General features: G+C 41.6%; 2 protein-coding genes across 2 annotated transcripts; both read left to right on the top strand.

Moving 5' to 3' along the window:
- The first annotated feature begins 3,081 nt into the window (after nucleotides 1-3,081).
- Nucleotides 3,082-9,108, top strand: LOC117807635 (leukotriene B4 receptor 1-like). The gene is made up of 4 exons (XM_034676982.1): nucleotides 3,082-3,798; nucleotides 5,734-5,934; nucleotides 6,018-6,058; nucleotides 8,109-9,108. The coding sequence occupies exons 1-4, from the start codon at nucleotides 3,157-3,159 to the stop codon at nucleotides 8,413-8,415; spliced, it is 1,191 nt and encodes a 396-aa protein (XP_034532873.1). The 5' UTR covers nucleotides 3,082-3,156; the 3' UTR covers nucleotides 8,416-9,108.
- Nucleotides 9,109-12,869: 3,761 nt separating this feature from the next.
- ltb4r (leukotriene B4 receptor) lies at nucleotides 12,870-22,888 on the top strand. Its single transcript, XM_034676106.1, has 4 exons — nucleotides 12,870-12,914; nucleotides 17,864-18,411; nucleotides 21,605-21,878; nucleotides 21,967-22,888. Exons 1-4 carry the CDS (start codon nucleotides 12,903-12,905, stop codon nucleotides 22,351-22,353), a joined length of 1,221 nt encoding a protein of 406 aa, XP_034531997.1. The 5' UTR covers nucleotides 12,870-12,902; the 3' UTR covers nucleotides 22,354-22,888.
- Nucleotides 22,889-23,181: the final 293 nt, after the last annotated feature.

Below are 23,181 nucleotides of genomic sequence, written 5' to 3'. Positions count from 1 at the left end.
CTGTGCCGTGGAACAGCCTACCAGAGGAGATAAAGCTAGCCCAATCAGTGTCTTTTAAATCCCTTCTGAAAACACACTTTTATAAACAAGCTTTTATATAAATCATCTCTTAGAGTCTTTCATTCTTTCATCGTAATCTTTTGCAGTGTCATAGCAAATTATATGAGTGTTGATATGTTTTCCTGATTTGCCTTCATTGTTGTGGATTTGTTGCTTCTATGTAAATATGTTTGATTTATTCAGAAATATAACATTTTGAGACTCCCAAATTTGCAAATGCAAGTTTAAGACACTTTGGGGTCTTATTTTCTTATCTAAAAATATTACACCTTGACCCAGCTTAAATGCAAAAAAGTCTTTGAATATTGCCCTTTTACGAGGTTTAAGGCTGTTTTAAATTTTCTTTGTATTTTCTCTGACAGAATTATTAAAAACTACAGAAAATTTGACTAAAACTAGAATGTTTTGTATCTACCCAGCACTCATCTATATCTGTCTGATAGTTGTAAACAAAAATGACTGATTTCACTTCCCACAGTCCACAAACATTTATAAACAAAATGTACATTTATTTTCAATATGACTCTTTAAAAAATACCTTTCCAGGCCGAAAGAGAAACTTGTTGAACATACACAGTATCACCGACTGACTCATTGTTCAATTACTGAAACAAACACAGTGACTGTTACACTACACGTGTCTGGTCTCGCCGCTCAGGAATTAACAATCCCCGTTAAAACCTGTTACACTTGCGCCACACTCCCACACTTGCCTGCAGAAATACTTATTTGTATTGTCAAACTGAAGCCAAAGCCAAGTGAAACATGGAGTGGGAGTCAGAGACTGGGTTTATCAGTCAGATGATCTTGGGCTATTGTAAAGGCCCTTTACCTGTTGACAAGGAAATGTTGTCTCTGCTATCTATCTATCTATCTATCTATCTATCTATCTATCTATCTATCTATCTATCTATCTATCTATCTATCTATCTATCTATCTATCTATCTATCTATGTTTTTTTGTTTCAGTATAGTTCATCTCATGAATGGAAACATTTTTTCTTGTCTGAATATTTGCCCATCCTCTACAACCAGTGCAATAAACAACACAGTTAAGCCCCTGTGTGCTAGGTTTGTCACACTTGTTTGTCATTTTTCATACTAATGAAATTAAAGAAACATACAGCCTGGATATGTTTACTGGAAGTAATTGCCAGCAGCGATCTTCCTAGCATACATACTATGCTTACTGCTAGCATCTCAGCTTAAGCTAGGGTTGCCAACTTTCTCACTACTAAATAAGGGACAGGTGCACGGTGTCATGGTGGTGTGAGCATGGTGTTTGAATTCAGCGTATATTCTGATTCTGATTCAACTGGAAATGCAGAAAGTGTGTTAATTCCCTTAAATCCTTACTGTATCATTATTTAACCTCATATGAATAACCTCAAAGAAACCACAATTTGGCTTTTTTCATAAAAAAACAGGCAAAAGAAAAATGAAATGCAAAAGAGGAGTACGACCCACCAAATGTAATTTTTCCATGGATGCTTTTTGCTGCTCTTGACTGACTCAAGCAGTCTTTTGTCCTTTTGCACAGCCAGAGAGAAGTCCTTACATGACAAGTCACAGTTTACAGAGATTTGAAGTTCATTTTTGATCAGCTCTGTGCTGCATCTATTTCTTGAGTCTGACCACTTAATGGCCATCAGAGAGAAAATCCTCTCCACACTTATTTTGCAGGACTTGGCAACAGTGTCCCCCTCCTCCCAGGTAAAGAGTCTGGGTGTCATCCTCGATAGCTCACTTTCTTTCAACTCTCACATCAATAGCATAACCCGGTCTGCATATTTCCATCTCCGCAACATCAACCGTCTCCGCCCCGCTCTCACCCCTCACACCACTGCTATCCTGGTTCACAGTCTTGTCATCTCCCGTATCGATTATTGTAATTCACTCCTCTTCGGTGTCCCTCACAAATCCCTCCATAAACTTCAACTGGTCCAAAACTCTGCAGCCCGCCTCATCACCAGAACCCCCTCCTTTCACCACATCACCCCTGTCCTCCAGCAGCTCCACTGGCTACCGGTCAAACTCAGAATCAATTTCAAAATCCTCCTTTACACATTCAAGGCCATCCACAACCTCTCCCCCCCGTATCTGTCTGATCTCCTCCACATCGTCACCCCCTCTCGCTCCCTCAGGTCTTCCTCCTCTCTCCACCTCTTTGTGCCCCCTGCCCGTCTCAGCACCATGGGGAGCAGAGCTGTCAGTCGCTCTGCTCCCCAACTCTGGAACTCACTCCCACCAGACATCCGAAACTCTGACTCACTACCCCTCTTCAAATCAAAACTCAAAACCCATCTGTTTCAAACTGCATTCCCTGCTTCATTTCCACTGCTTCATTTTTAACTTGGTGTTACTTTGCTTGTTGTTTTTATTTGTTTTATCGTGTTGTTTTATTTATTTATGGTGTTTTAATCTGTCTGTAAAGCGACCTTGACTGTTTTGAAAGGCGCTTCTAAATAAAATGTATTATTATTATTATTATTTGCGCTGTATACACCTGATGCGCATGAGGGGGCTGTGATTGGATGACAGGCGGTGTGATTGGCACATGATCTGCCACTGCTGTTTTATCTGATCTAGGATCTGTAGAGTGCAGTCTGCTGTATTTCCAAGAGTTAATAGTCAATATACGGGACAATATGAGGTCCCGTATGAAACAAACTGATTTAGCCCAATATACGGGATGTCCCGGCTAACACAGGACAGTTGGCAACCCTAGCTTAAGCCCAGTTGCCCTGGATGAGCGGACCAAAACATGTTTATTTCATGCTTAAAGCTGCTTCATTTAGTGAGTATTTCATCTATTTTCTCATCTGTAAAACCCAAAAAGCCCGGCCATAATATATAAGACAAAAATCAACTCTACTCGCTGATAGTTACACGCTACATTGCCGCTAGCAGTACACTGTTTGTTTTTCGATCTAGAGTAGTTGCTAGAGCAGCATTTATTGCATTTATTAGCCAACTTATTGCAAAAGGAAAAAGAGTAGATTTTCAGGGGTAGACAATAACAATAGGGTATTGATTTGCATACCTAATGATACCTCACATTTTACGCAGGAAGGTTTTAGATTCTGGTATCAGCACATGAAAAACTCAAGAAATAAATGTGCCGAGTCACTCACCATTCTCTCTTTTGCAGGTAACAAAATGGCCCAGAGGATTGATATCCCCATGGCAAACACCACCACCAAACCTAGCCTTCTCAATGAGACCATTGTGGATAGCACAATAGGCACTACTATGGGCGCCCTCATCCTGAGCCTCACCTTTCTCTTGGGCTTCCCAGGAAACCTCTTCATCATCTGGAGCATACTGGCACGAGCTCGAAAGCAATCCGTGACCACCCTTCTGATCCTCAATCTCGCCATCGCTGATGGCTCCCTGATGGCTCTCACCCCGTTCTTCATTGTCTACCTGGTTATGAAGAACTGGGTGTTTGGAAATGTGATGTGCAAGGTCCTCTTCTACCTGTGTCTGGTCAACATGTACGCCTCCATCCAGCTGATCACACTCATGAGTTTATACCGTCTGGTGGCGATACTGTGGCCGCAGCGTGTCACTTCATTCACCGGCAGGAAGACGGTGCTACGGGTGCTAGCTGTGGTGTGGGTGCTGGTGATGGTTGCCTCCATTCCTGCAATGATCTTCAGGGACGTGAAGGTCTCGCGAAGTAGTGCTACGACTACTATTTCAGTGTGTAATGCATTCCACTCTCAAGACAGCTATGTGAGTAAACAAAAAACTGTTCCATTATACTGTAAATGTCTGCAAAACACTGTCTACTAAATTTGTTAGCTTAAAAGTATATACCTTTTTCATTGTGAGTTCATTGTGTATCTGCATCCACAGCTAAACCCCCACAACAATAGATTAATTTAACAAAATTTCAACTTAGTCACTCCAGTTACTCATCAGCTGCTGCAATTCTAAACCATTTCCCGCCAACTACTCCAGACCAATCATAGTCCTTTATTTAGAAATGATCGCTGAGTCAGCTCTTTTGTGAACAACCAAGATAGTAGCTTCAGCCGTTTTGAACTAAGTGAATGATGCATTTTCAAATGCATGCCGCTGTTGTTTCACACTTTCTGATGCTCTGTTCTGCGTCACGCTACATCGATCTGATTGGTTGTCGGTCTGTCCAATCCCTTACAAAAGCACTTCCCAATGCAACTGCTGCTAATGCCCCCAGGAAAAAGGCATTAGAGTGAACAGGTCCAGACTCATTTAGCTAGGTGAATTGGTCTGCCAACACCAGGCTATCATCCACATACACTGCAAACGTTAGCTTACATTTTGCAATCCCCTAGTTTTATTTATAGAGTTTAAGGCAAGACTCTTTGTGGATGCTGCTAAGCTAGCTGCTGAAGAGCTAACAATCTCTCCATATTGTGAGGTTACCTGCTTGTTAAATCACATCTTGTTTGTGGTTTCAAGTTGTGATAACAACAACACCATTTGTTTGTGTGGATGATTTGAAGTAATAAAACACATAAGCTATTAACACAAAAAAATACTTATTCATAACTAAAGAATCCCATCCTCCAAGAGGGGTGGCCAGAGGGTTTGCCAATACACAAAAGTTGCGAGTAGACGATCTAAGGACTGGTCAGGCAAAACACAAATATGAATCTTGTCAGTGGTTTGCTTTGGTTTTCTTGCTGATGGTACACAGTAGGCTAAAAAGGACGCTAGAGCAAGGGATTGATGAAACCCTGAGTATGTAAATAAGTCTATTTGTTTCTTCTCTTGGAGAGAAACAATGAATTGTAGAACCTGTTTCTGATTTTCCTAGGGGGTCATATGTACAAACCTCTTATGGGGCGCTCACACCAAACGTAAATAAAATCATTTGCGCGAATGAAATACATGTAAAGTCAATGTAGAGACGCGAATAGTGGAATCATTAGTGCAAATTGCACGCATTCGCGCAAGTGGAAATATCTGAACTCCAGCGAATCTATCGCGGCGTGATACCCAATCAGTATGCAGATCACCCAGTGACATGTGTTGTGTGACGTATGGATCAGCGGAGATTCCCTCATCTGGAATATATGGGACACTTTGATTCTATCTCTGTGCAGCTTCCCCAAACTCTGTGACTCTACCTGTTTTCATGGGATCAGGAATAAACAGGAGCTCACAGTGAGGACAGAGTGAGGCGGATTATCTGCTGAGTTGTGAAAAACTTTGTCTGTCAGCTATCGGTTGTAGTAGGAAGTTAGCTCTGCCCCCTTTAGCATAACCGGCTTCCCCAATCAATGTCCGTGAGCTCAACCTTGTTTGATAACAACAGACTAGCGTCGTGTGGGAGCCCCCCTCCTTCTCGTGAATATCCGCGTCTTAAGCACTCGTTTACACGTGATTTTGAACCAATCATTCGCGCGAATAGAGCGGGTAAACACAAAACATTCTCGCATCTGTATTCGCACAAATAACGCGATTGCTCACGTCTGGTGTGAACGCAACATTAGAGCTGCTGTGCTGCGCATCAAATTAATCAAAAGCTGAGTCAACAACAATGTAAACCTTCAAACTGTCTCCCATTAAATAAACTTCCTAAGAGACTGATTTTTTTCAGGGTAGCCAGTATCACATTGTCTCAATGTTAGACCACTGGTTTATGTTTCCCTCTCCTCTTGTTTGATCTTCCAATCACAGGCCGTCCTCCAGTACACCATGGAGCTCGTGTTGGGCTTTCTAATTCCCTACAGCGTCATTGTGATCAGCTATATCCGCATCTTACGGCGGATCCGAATGACCAAGTTTGGACGACGCATTCGAAGTGAGAAGCTCATCTTGGCCATCGTGTTGACCTTCTGCCTCTTTTGGTTGCCCTACCACATCGTCAACGTGGTGAAAGTATGTCACCGACTCTGCTTTACAAGTGACGATCATTACATTGGTTACTGTTTTTAACTTTGCATTTGTTGTATTCTTTGCAGGTTACGTGGGCTCTCTGTCCAGAAGGTCCAGTAAGAAACATGTAAGTTTTGACAACAGTTGATGTCCATCCTGTTTTTATGGCTTAGATTACAATACAAATACAAACAAATCAATAGAACTTCCAGTTTATTCCATGCTTTTCATATGGAAGAAATTAGTCACGTGTTGCATATAAAGCAGTTTGAAAAATTTGACTATTTGCTTTTTATTCCTGCGAGTTATTTAAAAAAGTTAACACCCTCTAGTGTTTATAAACCTAGAGCCCAGAGGTGATTATCTTATCTTATCTTGTCTTAGCTTACTTTAGCATATTACTATAGAAGTGGGAAAACAATAACCCACTTTTTGCAGTGCTCAAAATACTTGTTTCAGCACCTTAGAAACATATGTATATTAACACGGAGGGGAAAGCAACAATTTTTGGCTATACTTGAAGTTACGCCTTGATTATTTCTCTGGCACAGCCATCGGGGAAGTTTGGGGTTAGGTGTCTTGCCTAAAGACATTTTTTTTAATTTAATTTAATTTTTTTTTGTTTAACCAGATGAGTCCTATTGAGATCAAGACCTCATTTACAGGGGTGACCTGGCCAAGAGGTCAGCAGAACACGTCAAAATAAATAGCACAACTCAACAACATGGAGCATATGCACAGACAGTATGTAGAAGCAATCAATAATTTAAAAGTGCAAATATTTTCAAATACAGTGCAATTTGTGATTACAAAACAGCATTTAAAAACACAGGCACTGCTCTTGGGTCTCTTTCATTTAAGATGGACCCAAAGGTGTCCAGTGAGATAAGATCTGACAGATTCAAGTCCTTCTGGAGCTTATTCCAAGCAGTAGGAGCAGCAAAACTGAACGCTCTCTTACCAAACTCTGTCCGAACACGGGGAGCACACATTTGTAAAGTGTCGCAGGAGCACAAGGCATAGTGGCTTTTTGATCTTTGAAGATACACCAAGCGGCAAACTCCGGTCTCAAACGATGAAGCCAATGCGGAAGTGATATAAACTGCAATACATCGAAAATCCGCTTGAGGCTGGCTGCAGAAACACCGGAAACCACAGAGATATGAATGGGAAAAAGACGATCTTTGCAGCATTAATAAACATGTTTACAGCCTGGTCCAAAAACCGGCTTGGCCCTACAAAGCTAATCTCTCTAATGGCACACACTGTACGGGGGGTGAATTTATTTCTAACGTGACGGTTAAGAAGATATTAAGATTAGGAGTTTTGCCCAAATAAGGACATGACTGACGTGACTCCCGGTCGGGAACACACAGCCATTGGCTAAGAGACTCACACTACGTCACACTCTGCCTAGTTGAGTTCCGCATTACCAATATGGCTGCTGCCATCAATTTGCTTCAAAACAGCTCTCAGGAACAGATGGGCGACGTCACGGATACTACGTCCATATTTTATACAGTCTATGAGATACACACATAAATACATTGGGACCAAGGTTCGAACCCCCAACCTTCAAATTGAGAGGCAACTGACTCTACAACATCAGCCCTTCTTTAAAGCTGCTGTTGGTAGGAATGGTGTAAACACGTTACTTTTTCTCTGCTGGGTTTGGAGAAAAGGTCATAATGCCCATCAGTACTCATCTGTAATTGAAGTAATTTGAGATTATGGCGAAATCTCTGTTTTCCAATGCCTTTGTATCAAGCGATGTGATTATTCCCCTCTTTTTTCCTGTTATCATGGACCAATCAGAGTTACTCTCCAACCCTCTGTCCTGATTGGTCGAGTGGCGGCCCCACTATGTCGCCCTGATTGGCTGGGAAGCAGCTACTTCCTCATGGAACGCGCACAACAATCTTTTGTGGGCGGGGTTATGGGTTGGACTACCAACAGCAGCTTTAACTGAACTCTAAGAACTAAAGCCAACTTCAGTTTTCTCTCAGTTTTTAAGAGTTTGTTAAAACTTATAAAATACAGTATGCACATTTAGCAGAGTCAGACTTCAACGCTTAAGTTATTGAATACATCAAAGAGGATATTTGCAAATGTAAAAATTAACCATTTCTTTATCTGTGATTTTTGACTCATGAAACGCTCTTCTCTTCTGCTCACAGGTTGGATAAAATATGGCACAGTAGCCGTGCTGTCACCTCATCCATAGCCTTCATCAGCAGCTGTGCAAACCCAGTGCTCTACTTCTTCGCTGGAAAGTCCTACATCAGACGGGAAGGACTGGCGTTCATGGCCCGCTTGTTTGAGGGCACAGCACTGGACTCTGCCTCCAGGAAGATCCGACAGAACAGCCAGAATTGCAGTCGTGACAAAGAGAAAGAAGCAGATGCAGTTATGCTTAAGGACAAAGAAGCAGACTCTGTTACCAACTCGAGCTCAAATGTTAAACCAGTGAAGAACGGAAAGTAGGACTTTGTTCTGGACCTGGATCTGGTCTGGGAAAGATGAAAAGTGTACTACAAAGGCCTTAAAATCTCCATCCAGTCTTACAAAATTTCTAAATATGGAACAAAGTGGAGGGTTTATCCTTCACAGCTGGTTCCTGATTCAGCATCTGCGTAAAGTGAAGCTTGCCGCCAAATGCAAACTAAAGTGATAGATTTGTGTTTGAGTCTGCTCAACAACATTTTTCTGTATATTGGATGAGACACGGGCCTTGTTCTGCTCCAAACTATTTCTCAAAGAAAGACTGTGGAGTGTTACACACAACCATGGACGCTGCCAGGGATTTGGGGACACAAAGAAGACCCCACAACTTCACTGCTGCAATCATTCACATATTTTGTTCCTTCCCTACACACCCTGTCCGGGACACTTATTCCCCTTAAGACCCTGTTTGATCCATCCCTCTAGAAGAGGTGGTGCCATGAGTTTACTGTACGTGTTTATGGATGAGAGCGGTCAAACGTCACTTCCCAATCGCAAAAGTGACCACACCCCCTTTGGGTTGAAACAAGCGCTACAAAAATACTGGCAGGTGATAAGAACAATGACTGAACGCTGTTGCGTGGCATTTTGTACTTCGAAATAAAATAGTCTATTCACATTATTAAATGAATGGTAAAAGAAGGGTGTGTAGTTCTACAGGGATAAAGGAGGTAATCTTTGGTACTGGTGTTGTGTCCCAGAGCTGAGCTGGACTGATTCTGTCAATGGATAATTCGCAAAGTCCCTATCTCAGGCTATCCGTGGTGATTTTTCCTAGTCACATCTCATTCATATTTCTTACTTCTATGACAAGAAGTGAGCACTACATTAGAGGTGCTTACCAAAAATGAATAATTGTTTGGTAGCTGGAGTAGAGCTAGATTAGCTTAACAGCTTCTCATACTTGTGTCAGAGTTCTCATCCAAACATTTCCAGTTGTGAAGCAATAAATAAGTGTACTTGTAGAATTTAGGGTACAATTATGGAAGAGGACTAGGGCCACGCATCAGGGGCGACATGGGGAGTAGAGAGTGGGGGAAGACAGAGAGCAAATGGTCACAGCCGGGAGTCAAACAAGTGACCTCTGCAATGAGGACTATAGCCTCTGTACATGGGGCGCTTAAGGCTGATTTATACTTCTGCGTCTTCCGTACGCAGCAGGGGCTGATGGGGACATGAGCAGCATACTTGTGCGTCGATGTGTCTGGACGCGCAGCAATTCTCTGCTGAAACGCCTGAGGGCAGTGTGGTCTCTCTGATAGTCTGTCGCCTGTTTCCGGCCCCGCTACGATCTCTGTTTACTTTTCCACAGCGATTCAGAGCGTGTTATGTTAATCTACAGCTGATACATGTTGCTGTTTATCATGCAGACATGATTACATGAAGAATAGAGAGGAGGAGATGAAATACACGACCGATCTCGGGATCCCGGAAGTGCTGTAAATGCGGGAAAGACAATGCCGCCGAGCAGACCAATCACAGGGTTTGCGGTCCGCGTCGGCTCTTCGGGTAGCTACATTTTGGAGGAGGTGCACGTCAGCTACGTGTGTAGGCCTCTGCGTAGGTAGGGGAGCTACGTGGACCCCTCGCGTAGGGTACGCCGTCGATTCGACGCAGAAGTATAAATCAGCCTTTAGACTGCTAGGCTACCAGTGCCCCCCCCCCCCCCCCCCAAAAAAAAAAAAAATATTAAGGTGTAATTTCTTTTTACATTCTGAGATTAAAGCTAAAATTCTGACTTTAATCTTGAACTTAAAGCTGCTGTGAGGAACTTTTGTTTTGTATCATTTCTGGCGCCCCCTTGTGGACAAAGTGATACCTCTTATTTCTTGTCCTTTACATGCAAAAGTAATGTTTTCAACAAAAGCCTCATCCTGTTGTCTTCAACAGTCTACTTTATCAGGGAATGAGATTATTTACCATGAAAACAGTCAAATAAAGGGTGTTTCTGAAGCAAGATGTCCATCATCTGGTCTGACACCAACCCCCCCCCCAGGGCAGTTTCAGGCATTAACAATGACAACAGAGAAGGTGTCAGTGTTGCTGCTGATGGTCTTGTTTGTTATTAAAGGTCATAAAGAGGCATCAGTATCATTTTCAGTCTGTTTATCAGCCAGTTCAAAACTCCTCACAGGGCCTTTAAAAAAAAAAAGAATATGTTTGTCTCACCCACCCTACAAAATATAGTTTTTTTAGTGGCCTTAATTCTCTCCTTTATAAATTTATTTTACGGTTATCTAAAAGAATTGGTAACCTGAGCTCCTGTCAGATAATACTCATCAGTAATGTCCTTTTTTTCTTTTTCTTAAAACTAAGCCAGAATTTAATATAATTTAAAACAGATGACCCAACTCAGGTAACACTTAAAAAACACCTTTAAGTTTTTTTTGGTTTTTTTTGGCCTTTTTGCCTTTATTTGATAGGACAGCTGAAGAGAGACAGGTAATGTGGGGAGCAGAGAGCGGGGGAAGAAATGCCGGAAATGGTCGACTGGCCGGGAATCCAACCAGCGACCTCTGTGACAAGGACTGTTGCCTCTGTATGTGGCGCGCGTAGACCGCTAGGCCACCAGCGCCCAAGCGGCAACCTCCGGTCTAAAAATATGAGTCCAATGCGGAAGTGTTAGAAGCTGCAGTTCATCGAGGATACGCTTGAGGCTGGCTCCGGAAGTACCGGAAGTCACATACACATGAATGGGGAAAAGACGATCTTTGCAGCATTAATAAACATGTTTACAGCCTGGTACAAAAGACGAGTGTAGTCTGAATAGCTAATTTCTCGATGTCCTCTCACTGTGAGGGGGGTGAATTTTTTTCTAATTCGGTAATTTAGAAGATATTGAGATTACTAGTCTTCCAATGAGAGGCACAGCTGCCTGCAGGAACACTGCAGCTGTTGGCTAGGAGGCTCAAAGCCCGCCTCTTTACGTCACACTGGCTCGACAGAAGCAATATGGCTGCCGCAGCCGATTGGCTTTAAAACAGCTCTTCAGAAACAGATGGGTGACGTCACGGATCCTACGTCCATATTTTTTACAGTCTATGCCAGCGCCCTACCCTTAAGTTCTCTGATGCTGGTTAAGAAGATGGCATCCAATTTGATGGAGGCAGACTGGAAAGACACTCGTGTGCCCCAAAAATCAGATTTTTGAAGTGTTACATTGTTACAAAGTCATGATTCATAAGTCTACCTGAATGGTCATTGTATTGAGGCTCTCAATAACCATTAGGTGTGGTTTTCTTATTTTGGGCCCATCAAATTGCCAGGAATGTCCATTTACCACGCCTCGTTTTTGATGGACTGCTTTCACTCATAAGGGGCGTGGCTACAAGTTAAGGGCAAAGTACGTGTACGGATTACTCTCATCCATTGTAGCTGTTTTTGCAGTAACTGTAATTTTTATTTTGTACAATTTCATACGCTTTTTTTAATGCATTGTTTTATACATTGAATGTCAAACGAACTGAAAAGTAAATGTTGTTATACCTCAGAGACAAGCTTTCATTCAACTGAGGCACGAGTTCTTTTTTTTTTTACATTGTTCACAATAACTTCTTTGGTTTTATGCTTCTCTGATAAATTTGTATATTTCTTTTTGTGTCTCTTAAGTTGCATTCATTTTTTTTTTGGGCCACTCTGAGGCAGCAGAGGAACCAACTGACCTCAATTTAGACATGTTTCCCCCTTTAGCTATGTTTTGGTTTTAGGGAACTACACTCTTTACTTCCACTATCATCATCAGAGGGTTGAAAACTTTGTCTGTGAGATGTTGCAGGAAGAGCGGGGAATGTGAATCAAAAATAGGAGTTATGTGCTGTAGAAAATCAAAACAATGAGCTGAAAGAAGCTAGAACGCACAACGGACCACATGGTCAGTGGCACCGTATAGGAGGGAAAAGTTAGGATGATTCTAAGGGGCCCATGACTGACGGGGGGCCTGAAAATAATAATACAAAAAAAGAAATATCCTAATAATATTTTATTCAGAAAAAGGTAATTAAAAAAAGGTCCCGTTGTCTTTATAAAATGTATATCATAGATCTCTACTTTATTTGGGCAAATTCATATTAACCCTCCCTTGTAGTAGCATGAAATGGTACAGCCCAGCCTGAGTCGTGCTAATCAGCTGGGCCGCGCTGTCAGACAGAAGTTGCACAGTGCTGCACAGTGTGCAAAAGGCAGCTAAAATGTCTGGAAAGACAAAGTCTGGGTCCCAGAAAAGGAGGGAAAGAAAGAAGAGAGTGGAGAGAGAGAAGGAAGGGCGACAGTATGTCACCCAGTTTTCCTCCAGGAAAGGTTGGTATAGTCTTTGAGTGGTTCAAATCAACCTGTTTGCTAGTTTGATTTCCACAATGAGATGAACTACGTTGTAGCTAATTATACTAAATGGGTTTCCCTGCCCTCCTTACCAGACTCAGCAGCTGATTTGTCAGCAGGTGCATTGTCTCCCCACCACTCCCCCCGACCCAATGAACAAGAAGGTGAGCAACGTAGCATGTCAATTAGCATTATTGAAGGGGGTCTGTGGGAATCTCTTTTTTCTCTCTCTCTATCTGTACTATTACAAAAGCCTATAAAAACAAAGCTATAGCTAAGCTACATAAGCTACAGCCTATAGTCTGTTTTGGATGCTGGGCAGGTTGAAGCATTGAGTGATTTAGTTTGTTTTAATGTCACAGAGATTACTCAAATAATACCTTAAAATCAGAGATTTTGATGCTGACTGACAGCAGTTTACAGGGTTCTTGTGGCCTTTGGTGATAAGATAAGATAAGATACTCCTTTATTCGTCCCAAAACGGGGAAATTCATGGAGTTACAGCAGCAAACAAAAAGGTGTACAGTACAAGAATTTCAACAAGAATATCCAACACCTGTCAGCCACCACCTCCACAGGGTCCAGGACTGAGCTGGCCTTCTTCACCAGTGTGTTCAGTCTTGCTCTCCTGTATCCTGTCCGCCCACAGCAGGTGAAATCCTTCAAATGTGGCGTTCGTGTCCGGTGTTAGCTCTGTTAGCATGATGCTACTCTGCCAGTATTCCCTCTGGTGCTGGGTTAGCTCGTCCACCTTATAGCAGATAGATCTTACAGTCCCCATAACGGTGGGTGGAAGGACAGGTCGATGTCGTCTTTTCTTAGCTTGCATCTCAGTACCAGCACATCGTCCTTGCCTCCTTCTCCTCAGCTCGCAGGGAACATCGGGGCCTAGCATCGTTTAGCATCAACATGCTACGGGCTGCTAACAGCTGAACTTGTATGCAAACAATGTTACCATGGATACAGGCAGGATCTCCGGACACACACAGGAACAAAAGTTTGGTGTCCATGGCAAACAAATGAGTCATTAAAAGTCACGACAGGCTCCAAATGCAAAGAGAACTAAACAGATATGAAAAAAGAGTTGAAAAAGAACAAAGAAGAGAGAGCTGCTGCAACAAGCAGCCACTCGAGCGGCATTGGGGGCCAATGTGATACTTTTTATATTTTTTATATTTTTTCATGGGGCCCAAAATACCTGGCGGCGCCCCTGCACACGGATGATACATCTCTGCAGGTTTGTGACAGTTAAAGGGAATCATTCCACATAACACACACGGTTATTTAATCCATTCTCACTCTGTGAATTAAAGATGAATACAGCTTTCGTTGGAACTCTTAAAAAACATGCCTTACAGAAAAAAACGTAATGATGAAATTCCCTTTTTCTTGATAACATGACAGATTGCAACTTTGTTAATCGATATGGGTTACGTGGAAAGAGAAATTCGCTGTAAATCTGTCAAAAGTTGTTCCTGGTGTAAGAGGGAACACAATCCACCGGAGAGAGGTTTGAAATGAGAAACTCTTGTATCGACAAGACCCGGACAAGTTTACAGGAATATTCACCCCCTTCACTTGTTCACCCTCATGACTGGCCCTCTTGTGCTGTTCATTCCTGCGCCTTCCGGAAAAATGATGCCACAGGTTTCACAACTTTCTGCATGATTTCAGATGTTTTCAGTAATGAGCTGTTGAACACGTATGAATACATACGTACAAAAAAAAAACTGCAGGTCTGTGGGGGTTTATTTAACAGAAGAAAAAAAATCTGCTTTATAGAAGATCTCATGATTTAACATTCATAACTGATAAGGTCCCTATGGAAGAGGAACATAGGCTGTTTGCAACACAGTGAGCTCAAACCAGCTTCCTGTTAATACTGGGTTTCCCCTGATATAACCCTTCTTACTCAATATAAGTGTAGATGTTCGTATTTCTACTCTCACAGTGTCACAAGCAAGGCTGAAGAGTGAACAATATATCAGACGAGGTTAAAAGGTCTGTGGAGACGTTTTGGTAGCTCTGGACAGGAGATCTGCAGCTGAAGGTCAGTTTGGTTTTTTTAAAGGTTGAGCGATTAGATTATCTTCTGGATGTCGTTCAATTTGGTTTGATGATTTCATTTCCTTGTCTTACGATTTTGACAAAATCTCATCCATTGGTTTATGAAAAGAGGACGCGATGAGAAGCCTGAAAAAGTTCTAGATTAAAGAGACAGTTCATTTTCATGTCAGTATGGTTGTATGAGGTACTTGAAAGTACTTATTGTAGTAGCCACAGGTGATGCCGGTCAGCTCATCAAACAGTCCCGAGTACTGAGATACAAAAACCAGTGTGGTGCGTGTTTGCAGCTCACGAACGGGAACGAGACGAGGTTCACTCTGGAGTCTGAGAACGACCGCTCACACTCCGGCAGGATCTGAGAGGTATCAGGAGTGGCTGAGAGTCACTGTGTTTTAGGGCAGCTGAAGTCAGATTGATGACACCGGGCTTGCACTCTGCATGACTTATACTGCTAGCAGTTCAGATGTAGTCAGTGGCGGTTCTAGACCAATTTTACTGGGGGGGCCTGGTGTTGTCAGAGGGACACATTCAACCCTGACAAAAGAGACTCAGAAGGGTGAGGACCGGCTGAGAACAAACTGGCAAAACATCAGTGCATCCCTATATACTAGAAATATATACTACTGTGTACTAGATCAAAATGCGGACTGACAGCAGCTGTTTGGCTGTTTACACTCAACATGAGTCCCTTAGCACTCCAAGGGACTAGAACCAAGAGCCACACGCATGTGTTCCATCGGCGCGATACCGAAGCTTATTTTATTGTATAAAATTATTTTGGTGTGGAGGGGGGCCAAAGGGGGGTCCAGGTTCAGTTTTACAGGGGCACTGGCCCCTGTTGGCCCCTCCCCAGAACCGCCACTGGATGTAGTTAGAGGTAGGGATGGGAATTCCAGGTCTGTTTTGTGATCGGAGCACTTGGCTGTACCACTTTTATTAAATCAGCCATCTGTAGCAAAGTTTGACCTATGATTGATACGTGTGCATGTACTTTAGTTGAATTATTAACTGTAATTGTAACAAAATGTATCATTCCCAGAAAAAAAAAAAGATTTCTTTTTTACATTTTGTACTATCAAGCACCAGCCCTCTGAACACTGTCATTACCCTCCTCCTCCATCTGGTCATTTTCTCACAGCAGTCAGTCTGTGTGGTTTGCTTGTGGCTGAGAGGCGGGGAGACATCTTCCTTTTATCATGTAGTATTAAATAACAACAAAAAGGCAAAAAAAAAAAGGAAACCAGCTTGTCGTTCTCTTGTGAACATTTGAAGGTGTTGATTAGAGAGGTGTAGCTTTTTGCAAATGGAGAATAACTCACTTTTTGTTTTTGTTCAGTGTCTCTTTAATCTTTGACCCTTTTATGTTACAGGATGTGGAAACCATCTCAGTTTTCCCCCTTGTGTTTAGGCGTTAAAGTCAGAACCTTCAGCCAACGCATCATATCCATGTGCATTCTCAAAGCTGCTGAATTCTTCCTGTTGAACTGAGGTTTTCTTGGCTTTTTAACTTCATATCTCCAATCCACTTTATTTATAGAGCAACATTTTAACAAAGCAATAATGTTGACCAAAGTGCTGCACTGTTAACTCCATTTGAAGAGTTAAAGACAAACCACAAAATCTTACAATTCATCTTAAATCCTAATATCTGCGTCTGATTTTACAGTCGAGTACAGTTTTCATTTTAGTTAAGAACATGTTGATGATTGAGGGCTTAAATCAACATTTAAAATAATGAATATAGGTGAGCTGAACATTTGAGCTTGCTCATTTTTAGTGTGAACTTGCACAACTGTGGCAAAGACATTCAAATTCACATTATATCCGTGACTGGTAATCAATGGTTTTCTGGAGGCCAAGTAACACCATGAAAAATGCCTGAATAGCATCTGGGTGAGCTTGTTAAAATGACCTTAACCTTCCTGTTATGTTCGTTTCTGTGGTACAGCAATAATAGTCCTGGGTCAATTTGACCCCGGGGCATATTCAATTATCAAAAAGTGTCAGAACCTCAAAAAATTCCAATGCACATTTTTTAAATCTGATTTTAACTCCATTACTAACCAAATCAAGATTTAGTCCATTGGTGTTCTTTAACTCTTACAGATCATGGTTCAATGAGGATAACTCACTTGTTTTTCATTAAAATTCATGTTAAAACTTTTTTAATGTGCATTGGAAAGCCCTAAATGTAAATACAAGAGTTTTACATTACACAGATTTTTGTTTATTTTATTTTATATTTTGATTTTTTCTTTATGAAGTGATGTTGATTAGTTAACACCACACCTTTTCTGTCACATGCTGCCCAGATTTTTAAGCAGCATTTAGCTGGTTTGGAAGAAATATATTGCCTAAAATAGACTTCAAAAAGGGTCAATTTGACCCGTAACATAACAGGAAGGTTATGTGGTGAGACCTGACTTTGTCTGCAGGGGTTGATCGCTGAGCTTCTGTTCCTGTTCTCTCGACGGCTTGCAAACAAAGGGGCCATCTCCTGTTGGTGCTTACTACTGACAAGCACCTCATACAACCCTAAAGAAGCAAACTGTCCCTTTAATGGTATTTTTTTTGTTTTGGGAGTTTTTAAATCTGATCTTTTTAGGCCAACACGTTTCAGTTCTTGGATTTACCCGTTCTCAAGTTTTGTTTTGAGAGTAAACGGAGGAGGGGATCTTTATGTCCCAGTATTTCAGAAAGAAAGAAGTGAAAATCATGACACAGTACCTTGGGAATTCATGAATCTTTAATATTTGTTAGAATGCCAACCCTACTTTTGTATATTTCCATTTGCTGACACCTTATGAAATCAAAGTAACACAAAAGTCAGACACTCATTGATGGGTGTCAGTCACTATCCTGTTGATTGATATCAGTTGATTAAAGGAACCACACACTGCCTCTCACCAAGTTCCAGAAACCTGATGTTTAGAGATACAACAATTGTGTCAATAAAAGATGTTGTGCAATGTTTCACAGCATTGACACACATTCACACTTCTCAAACCTTCATACAACATATCCTGTTTCCTGCCTCTTTTGAAAGGTTGTCAGTTTCACAGTTCTTGAAGCCAAACACAGATTCTTCAGACGTTTACCGATGGCGTCCAACAACACCACCATCCCCCAGAAGAACTCCCCTATCACCCTTCCTCTGCCCATCAGCGCCACAGCCTGGGGCGGCATCGCCATCCTCACCTTGGCGTTTCTGCTTGGATTCCCTGGTAACCTGTTCGTGGTTTGGTCGGTACTCTGCCGGGTGAGGAAGCGCTCGGTGACATGTCTGTTGGTGCTGAATCTGGCTCTGGCGGATGCCTTCGTGCTGCTCAGTGCCCCTTTTTTCCTGCGCTACCTGGCTGGAGGTCGGGGTTGGGAGTTTGGATCAGCGGCATGCAAGCTGGTGCATTACCTCTCAAGTGTCAACATGTACATGTCCATTTACCTGATCTGCCTGATGAGCATGGACCGCTGGTTGGCTGTGACGAGGCCTTTCGTGTCCCAGAGATTGAGGACCAAGAAGACCCTGCTGCTTATCCTGCTGGGGGTCTGGGTGTTGGCCTTTGCCCTGTCCCTGCCGATGCCCTTCTACCGCATGTGAGATTAAAATTTCCTTGCTTCTTTAATCCTTTTGCTTTTCTTTTTTAAAAGATGTTTACCGGCGACCTCAAAAGAGGTTGACGTGAAGAGATATCTGTATTGCTGTCATTGTAGGAGTAAAATTGGAAAAAGGATCATTTCTCAATCAACAAAACCTTCTCCTACAAAGTGAAGAGCCATCAACAATTTCGGAAACAGGCTGCAGAATAAAAATGCCCATAACTTCCAAGTTGTATCTTTAACAAGTCCAGTGCTCTCAAAAAAGAACCCGTAACCCAAGTGAGAGGCAACAGGAAGCAGGCATACATTTAAAATCCAAAACAAAGCTCATAGACTTAGACAACACTCGTAGACACAACTGTAAAGGTTGGAATGCTCGATCCAGAGTCCATGAACAAATAGGCACAGAAACCAGGGGGAGGCAGTACGCCATGTAGGTGAGGCTAACTAAACACAGGTGAGAATAATGAGGGTGGGGCACACAAAACACACAATGGAAGGAACAAGAAACTTAAAGTGCAAAAGATTAACTGATGAAGGAAACAAACACCTGAACATGCAAGAAAAACAACACTTAAAAGTTATAATGGAAAATGTGTTTAAGGCTCATTGAAGTTGAAACAAGAATTTGTATAGATGGATGGATGGACAGTGATATATTTGAGGAAATTTGGTGTACCAAAAACCTGGAAAGGAAAAAGGCTTGAACTATGAAGGTAGATATGTTGCAAAATGCACAAGCTTGTAGATTTTTCACTTGCAAAAAAAAATTCATACACATGTGAACTGAATTTGAAGTTACAGGAAAATAAATTAGAAGGTAACTTGTAGAAAACCTGTGAACTTGTATTTTGAACTAGTTCAACTTTTGGACCATGAACTTAGATCAACTTTTAAAATAATGAATATGGGTGAACTGAACTTTGAGTTTGCTCATGATTAGTGTGAATTTGCACAACTGTGGCAAAGACATTCAAATTCACATTATATCTGTGACTGCTTACCGATGGCTTTCTGGCGGCTAAGTAACACCATGAAAAATGCCTGAATAGCATCTGGGTGAGCTTGTTAAAATGACCTTAACCGTCCTGTTATGTTCCTTTCTCTGGAACAGCAATAATAGTCCTGGGTCAATTTGACAATTATCAAAAAGTGTCAGAACCTCAAAAATTTCCAATGCACATTTTTTAAATCTGATTTTAACTCCATTACTAACCAAATCAAGATTTAGTCCATTGGTGTTCTTTAACTCTTACAGATCATGGTTGAATGTGGATAACTCACTTGTTCATATTAAAGCTTTTTTAAATGTACATTGGAAAGAATCTAAATATAAATACAATACTTTTACATGACAAAGATTTTTGTTTATTTTATTTTATATATATTTTTTTTTGTGAAGTGATGTTGATTTGTTAACACCGCACCTTTTCTGTCACATGCTGCCCAGATTTAAAAAAATTTCACTTGTAAAAAATAAAAACAATCTTAATAATGAGTGATTCTGCGCCGATGTCATGCCGTTTACTGTGGACACACGTGGACACCTTTATGAGCCGGAGTTTACTGAGGAAAAGGAGATCCAATGCACCAGAGGAAAAAGTAGAGAAATATCTTAGCTAAACTGGAGAGGAGGAGAGATTCTCACATTACCTGGTGGTGCAGGTGTGTAAACCGTGAGCTAATGCACAATGAACCGAGAAAACTTCTGGCTGTCACAAGCAAGACTTAACAGTCTATTTAGACCTTTGGGAATTAAGATATACCAGCAGATCACAAACTAGTGTGGCTAGTATCATTGGTAACATGAAACTCATACAACCCCACTTCAAAAACAATGAAAAATCCCTGTAAGAAGCAGAACCGGGGCTTATCGCCTCGTCATATAACTGAAAAACAACTGTCCGGCACTTTAAGTTTTTAAACGCATCATTAGAAGCAGAGTTCGGTCATTTCCCCCGTAGCCTGTAGCAGAAAGAAGCCCGGAGCTAGGCAGCCGCTGATACAGGGGAGGAGTACAGCAGAGCAGAACAGCGCTTCGTCTTCTGATTTCTCACCCCACCACCCACCACCCCCTCCCCCCACAGCTACAAGTGCAAATTCGTTTTGCAACACATGCAGTGCAAGAAGTGTTGCAAAAGTCAAGCGCGCAGATTCGTCACTTTTGCAATGCGAGAAAGCTCATTGGTGAAGTTACAGGGACCGATTCGAGAGGTCGTAAACACCGAGTTGTGGTTGTAAATGTCAATCTACACATGTGTGAATATTTTTTTTGTAACTGTATGAATATTTTTTACAAGTGAAACTTTTCCAAAACACAAGTTCACATTTTTTTCCACAAGCTACCTTGTAATTTTTCTTCCTGGAACTTCAAATTCAGTTCACACGTGTGAACTTTTCTTTACAAGTGAAAAATGAAACATACAAGTTCACATTTTTGATCCACAAGTTCTCAAATCGTATTCTGCAAGTACTCAAATCAAGTCTACAAGCACGTGCATTTTGCAACATATCTACCTTCTTATGAACTTTCCTCCTGCATTCAGCAATGTGAAGTTTCAGTGCAAGTGTGTGGCTTTTTCTAGTACCATCTGTTAATGCCACAACTCTAACTGTACAGTGGTTGAGCTCCATATACACTAGCTTTGATAGTTTTGAGGCACGGACAGATACACTGCCAGCAACCTATTTCCCGGGACTCGCACCCCCCTCTTGTGGTCCTACTGTAAACTGATATGTCTTCTCAATCAAACCAGCCCTCCAAAATGTTTTATCTACTTATAAGTATCAATTAATCAATCACTTTATTTATAAAGCGCTTTTCATACAATGAAATTGTAACACAAAGTGCTGTACATAAAAACAACTTAAAGTAGAATAAATTCCCAAGATCCCAAACTTGTACACACTCTTCAGTTGAAAAACCTACTTTCCAACTTGGGAACAGGGGCGACTCTTTGAGTAAGGTTCCTTTTTATATTACAAAAAGTTTTGCCACTAAAGAACCTCAATGCATTCCTTGGATGTGTGTGGCTCTCATGCAGTTGTCACACACTTCAGTCTTTGCTCAGGAACTTAGAACTCAAAAAATATCAAAATGTGATTTTTTTTTTTGCTAACACTTCAGTTGTGTTTCCTTTTAATGCGCTTCATATCTTTGGTAATTTTTCCCCTTCTTCTCTCCTGACAGTGATAAGAAAATACCACTATCAAAAAACCTCACCATAAGTTTATGTAAGGTGTACCACAGGAGTATGGGTCACCGCGTCTTCCAGTACCTGTTTGAGACCATCATGGCCTGTGTCGTGCCCTTTTCCCTCATCAACACCTGTTACTCCTCCGTCATCTGTCGTCTGCAAAATGCCAAGTTCCAGCGCAGAGCACAAGGCAGCCGCCTAATCTTGATGATCATCTGTGCCTTTGCAATATTCTGGTTGCCCTATCACATCGTCAACATAATCGAGGTAATGCTACTTCATTTTCAGGGTACAACTTTTTATATGATTGAGCTAGAAATGGCTTCTGACTCCATTTGGTGTCCACCCCCTTTAGGTAGTCGGTGTGCTGCAAAACAGCACGTCAGTGACCAAGGCTGCCCTCGCAGCCCGTCCAAACGTCACAGCCTTTGCTTACTTCAGCAGCGCGGTCAACCCAATTCTCTACGTGTTCGCCGGCAGCTCCCACATCCGCCAGGCTGGCCTCAGCTTCATGGGCAAGCTCTTCGAGGCGACCTACTCAGAGAGCAGGACCACATCTACGTTTACACGTAGCGGTCGCAGCAGCTCTTCCCCAGACGAGAGCTCTGTCCTGCACACTTTGTCGGTCAAACTTGGCAGGCCTTTCAAAAGCAAGGACAAGGATAGAAACGACAGCGTGGCCGGCGGAGACCCGAATACGCCAGAACTCAGGACTCTGGCAAGCGTTGAGCAGTTGGAGTAGCACTTCATCTGCTCAAGTCACCATTCTTGGACTACTTCTCTTGATTAATTGATAACTCAGACTGTGTTGACTCAAATGATCTTTTATTATTGAGCTGTAAAGCCTGAGTTTGTAAGACCACTCCAGTTTCCAAGAGGAAAATAGCAATGCATCAAACCAATTATCCATCTCACTGATCCATGAATAACCAACACCTAGAAATGTCACTTTCAATAATGTCTTATGCTTGTCAATTCACAATTTCAATCTGCTTCTTGATTTTATGTATGTATTTTCTTTGAGTGGATGAAAAGCTGTTGGCATGCCATACAGACTACAATTTTGGCAAGTCTATCACTGAGTTTGTCCACCACTTAAGAATGGACTTCAATTTGGACCATCTTCAAAACTACTGGATGTATTGGCATAACATTTGGTACAAAGACGTGTGCTACAAAGAAGATTATTATTATTATTATCTTTATTTAAATTTGAAAATCATTGAGAGGAAGCTCTCATTTACAATGACGACGAGCATATAAAGAAACATTAAAATGCATGACAAGCAAATAAAAGATATAACCCTAAAAGAATGATGATCAGTAAAAACAGACAACAATTAAAAGTAATATTACAACCATTGAAAAATAATGTTACACAAAGTCAGTGAAAACAGGTACAAGCAGAGCTTAAAAATGTTAAAACTATTGATTTAAAATGATTAAAAGAAACCAGTGCATTCATTTTTAAAGTGCTGTGAAGTGAGTTCCATGCAGAGGGTGCAAAAACGCAAAAGGCAGATCTACTCAGTTCAGAATGAACTCTGGGAACATGGAGAGTGAGCCAATC

The sequence above is a fragment of the Notolabrus celidotus genome, chromosome 23 (assembly GCF_009762535.1).
Source record: "Notolabrus celidotus isolate fNotCel1 chromosome 23, fNotCel1.pri, whole genome shotgun sequence".
Taxonomy (NCBI): domain Eukaryota; kingdom Metazoa; phylum Chordata; class Actinopteri; order Labriformes; family Labridae; genus Notolabrus; species Notolabrus celidotus.
Note: the sequence above shows the minus strand (reverse complement) of the source record. Positions and strands in the feature narration are given on the sequence as shown.

Coding starts and splice junctions, on each gene's coding strand:
- LOC117807635 (XM_034676982.1), top strand. CDS start 3,157: ATGAAAAACTCAAGAAATAAATGTGCCGAGTCACTCACCATTCTCTCT. Junction 3,799..5,733: donor TCCACTCTCAAGACAGCTAT/GTGAGTAAACAA, acceptor TTCCAATCACAG/GCCGTCCTCCAGTACACCAT. Junction 6,059..8,108: donor GAAGGTCCAGTAAGAAACAT/GTAAGTTTTGAC, acceptor TTCTGCTCACAG/GTTGGATAAAATATGGCACA.
- ltb4r (XM_034676106.1), top strand. Junction 18,412..21,604: donor CCGATGCCCTTCTACCGCAT/GTGAGATTAAAA, acceptor CTCTCCTGACAG/TGATAAGAAAATACCACTAT. Junction 21,879..21,966: donor ACATCGTCAACATAATCGAG/GTAATGCTACTT, acceptor CACCCCCTTTAG/GTAGTCGGTGTGCTGCAAAA.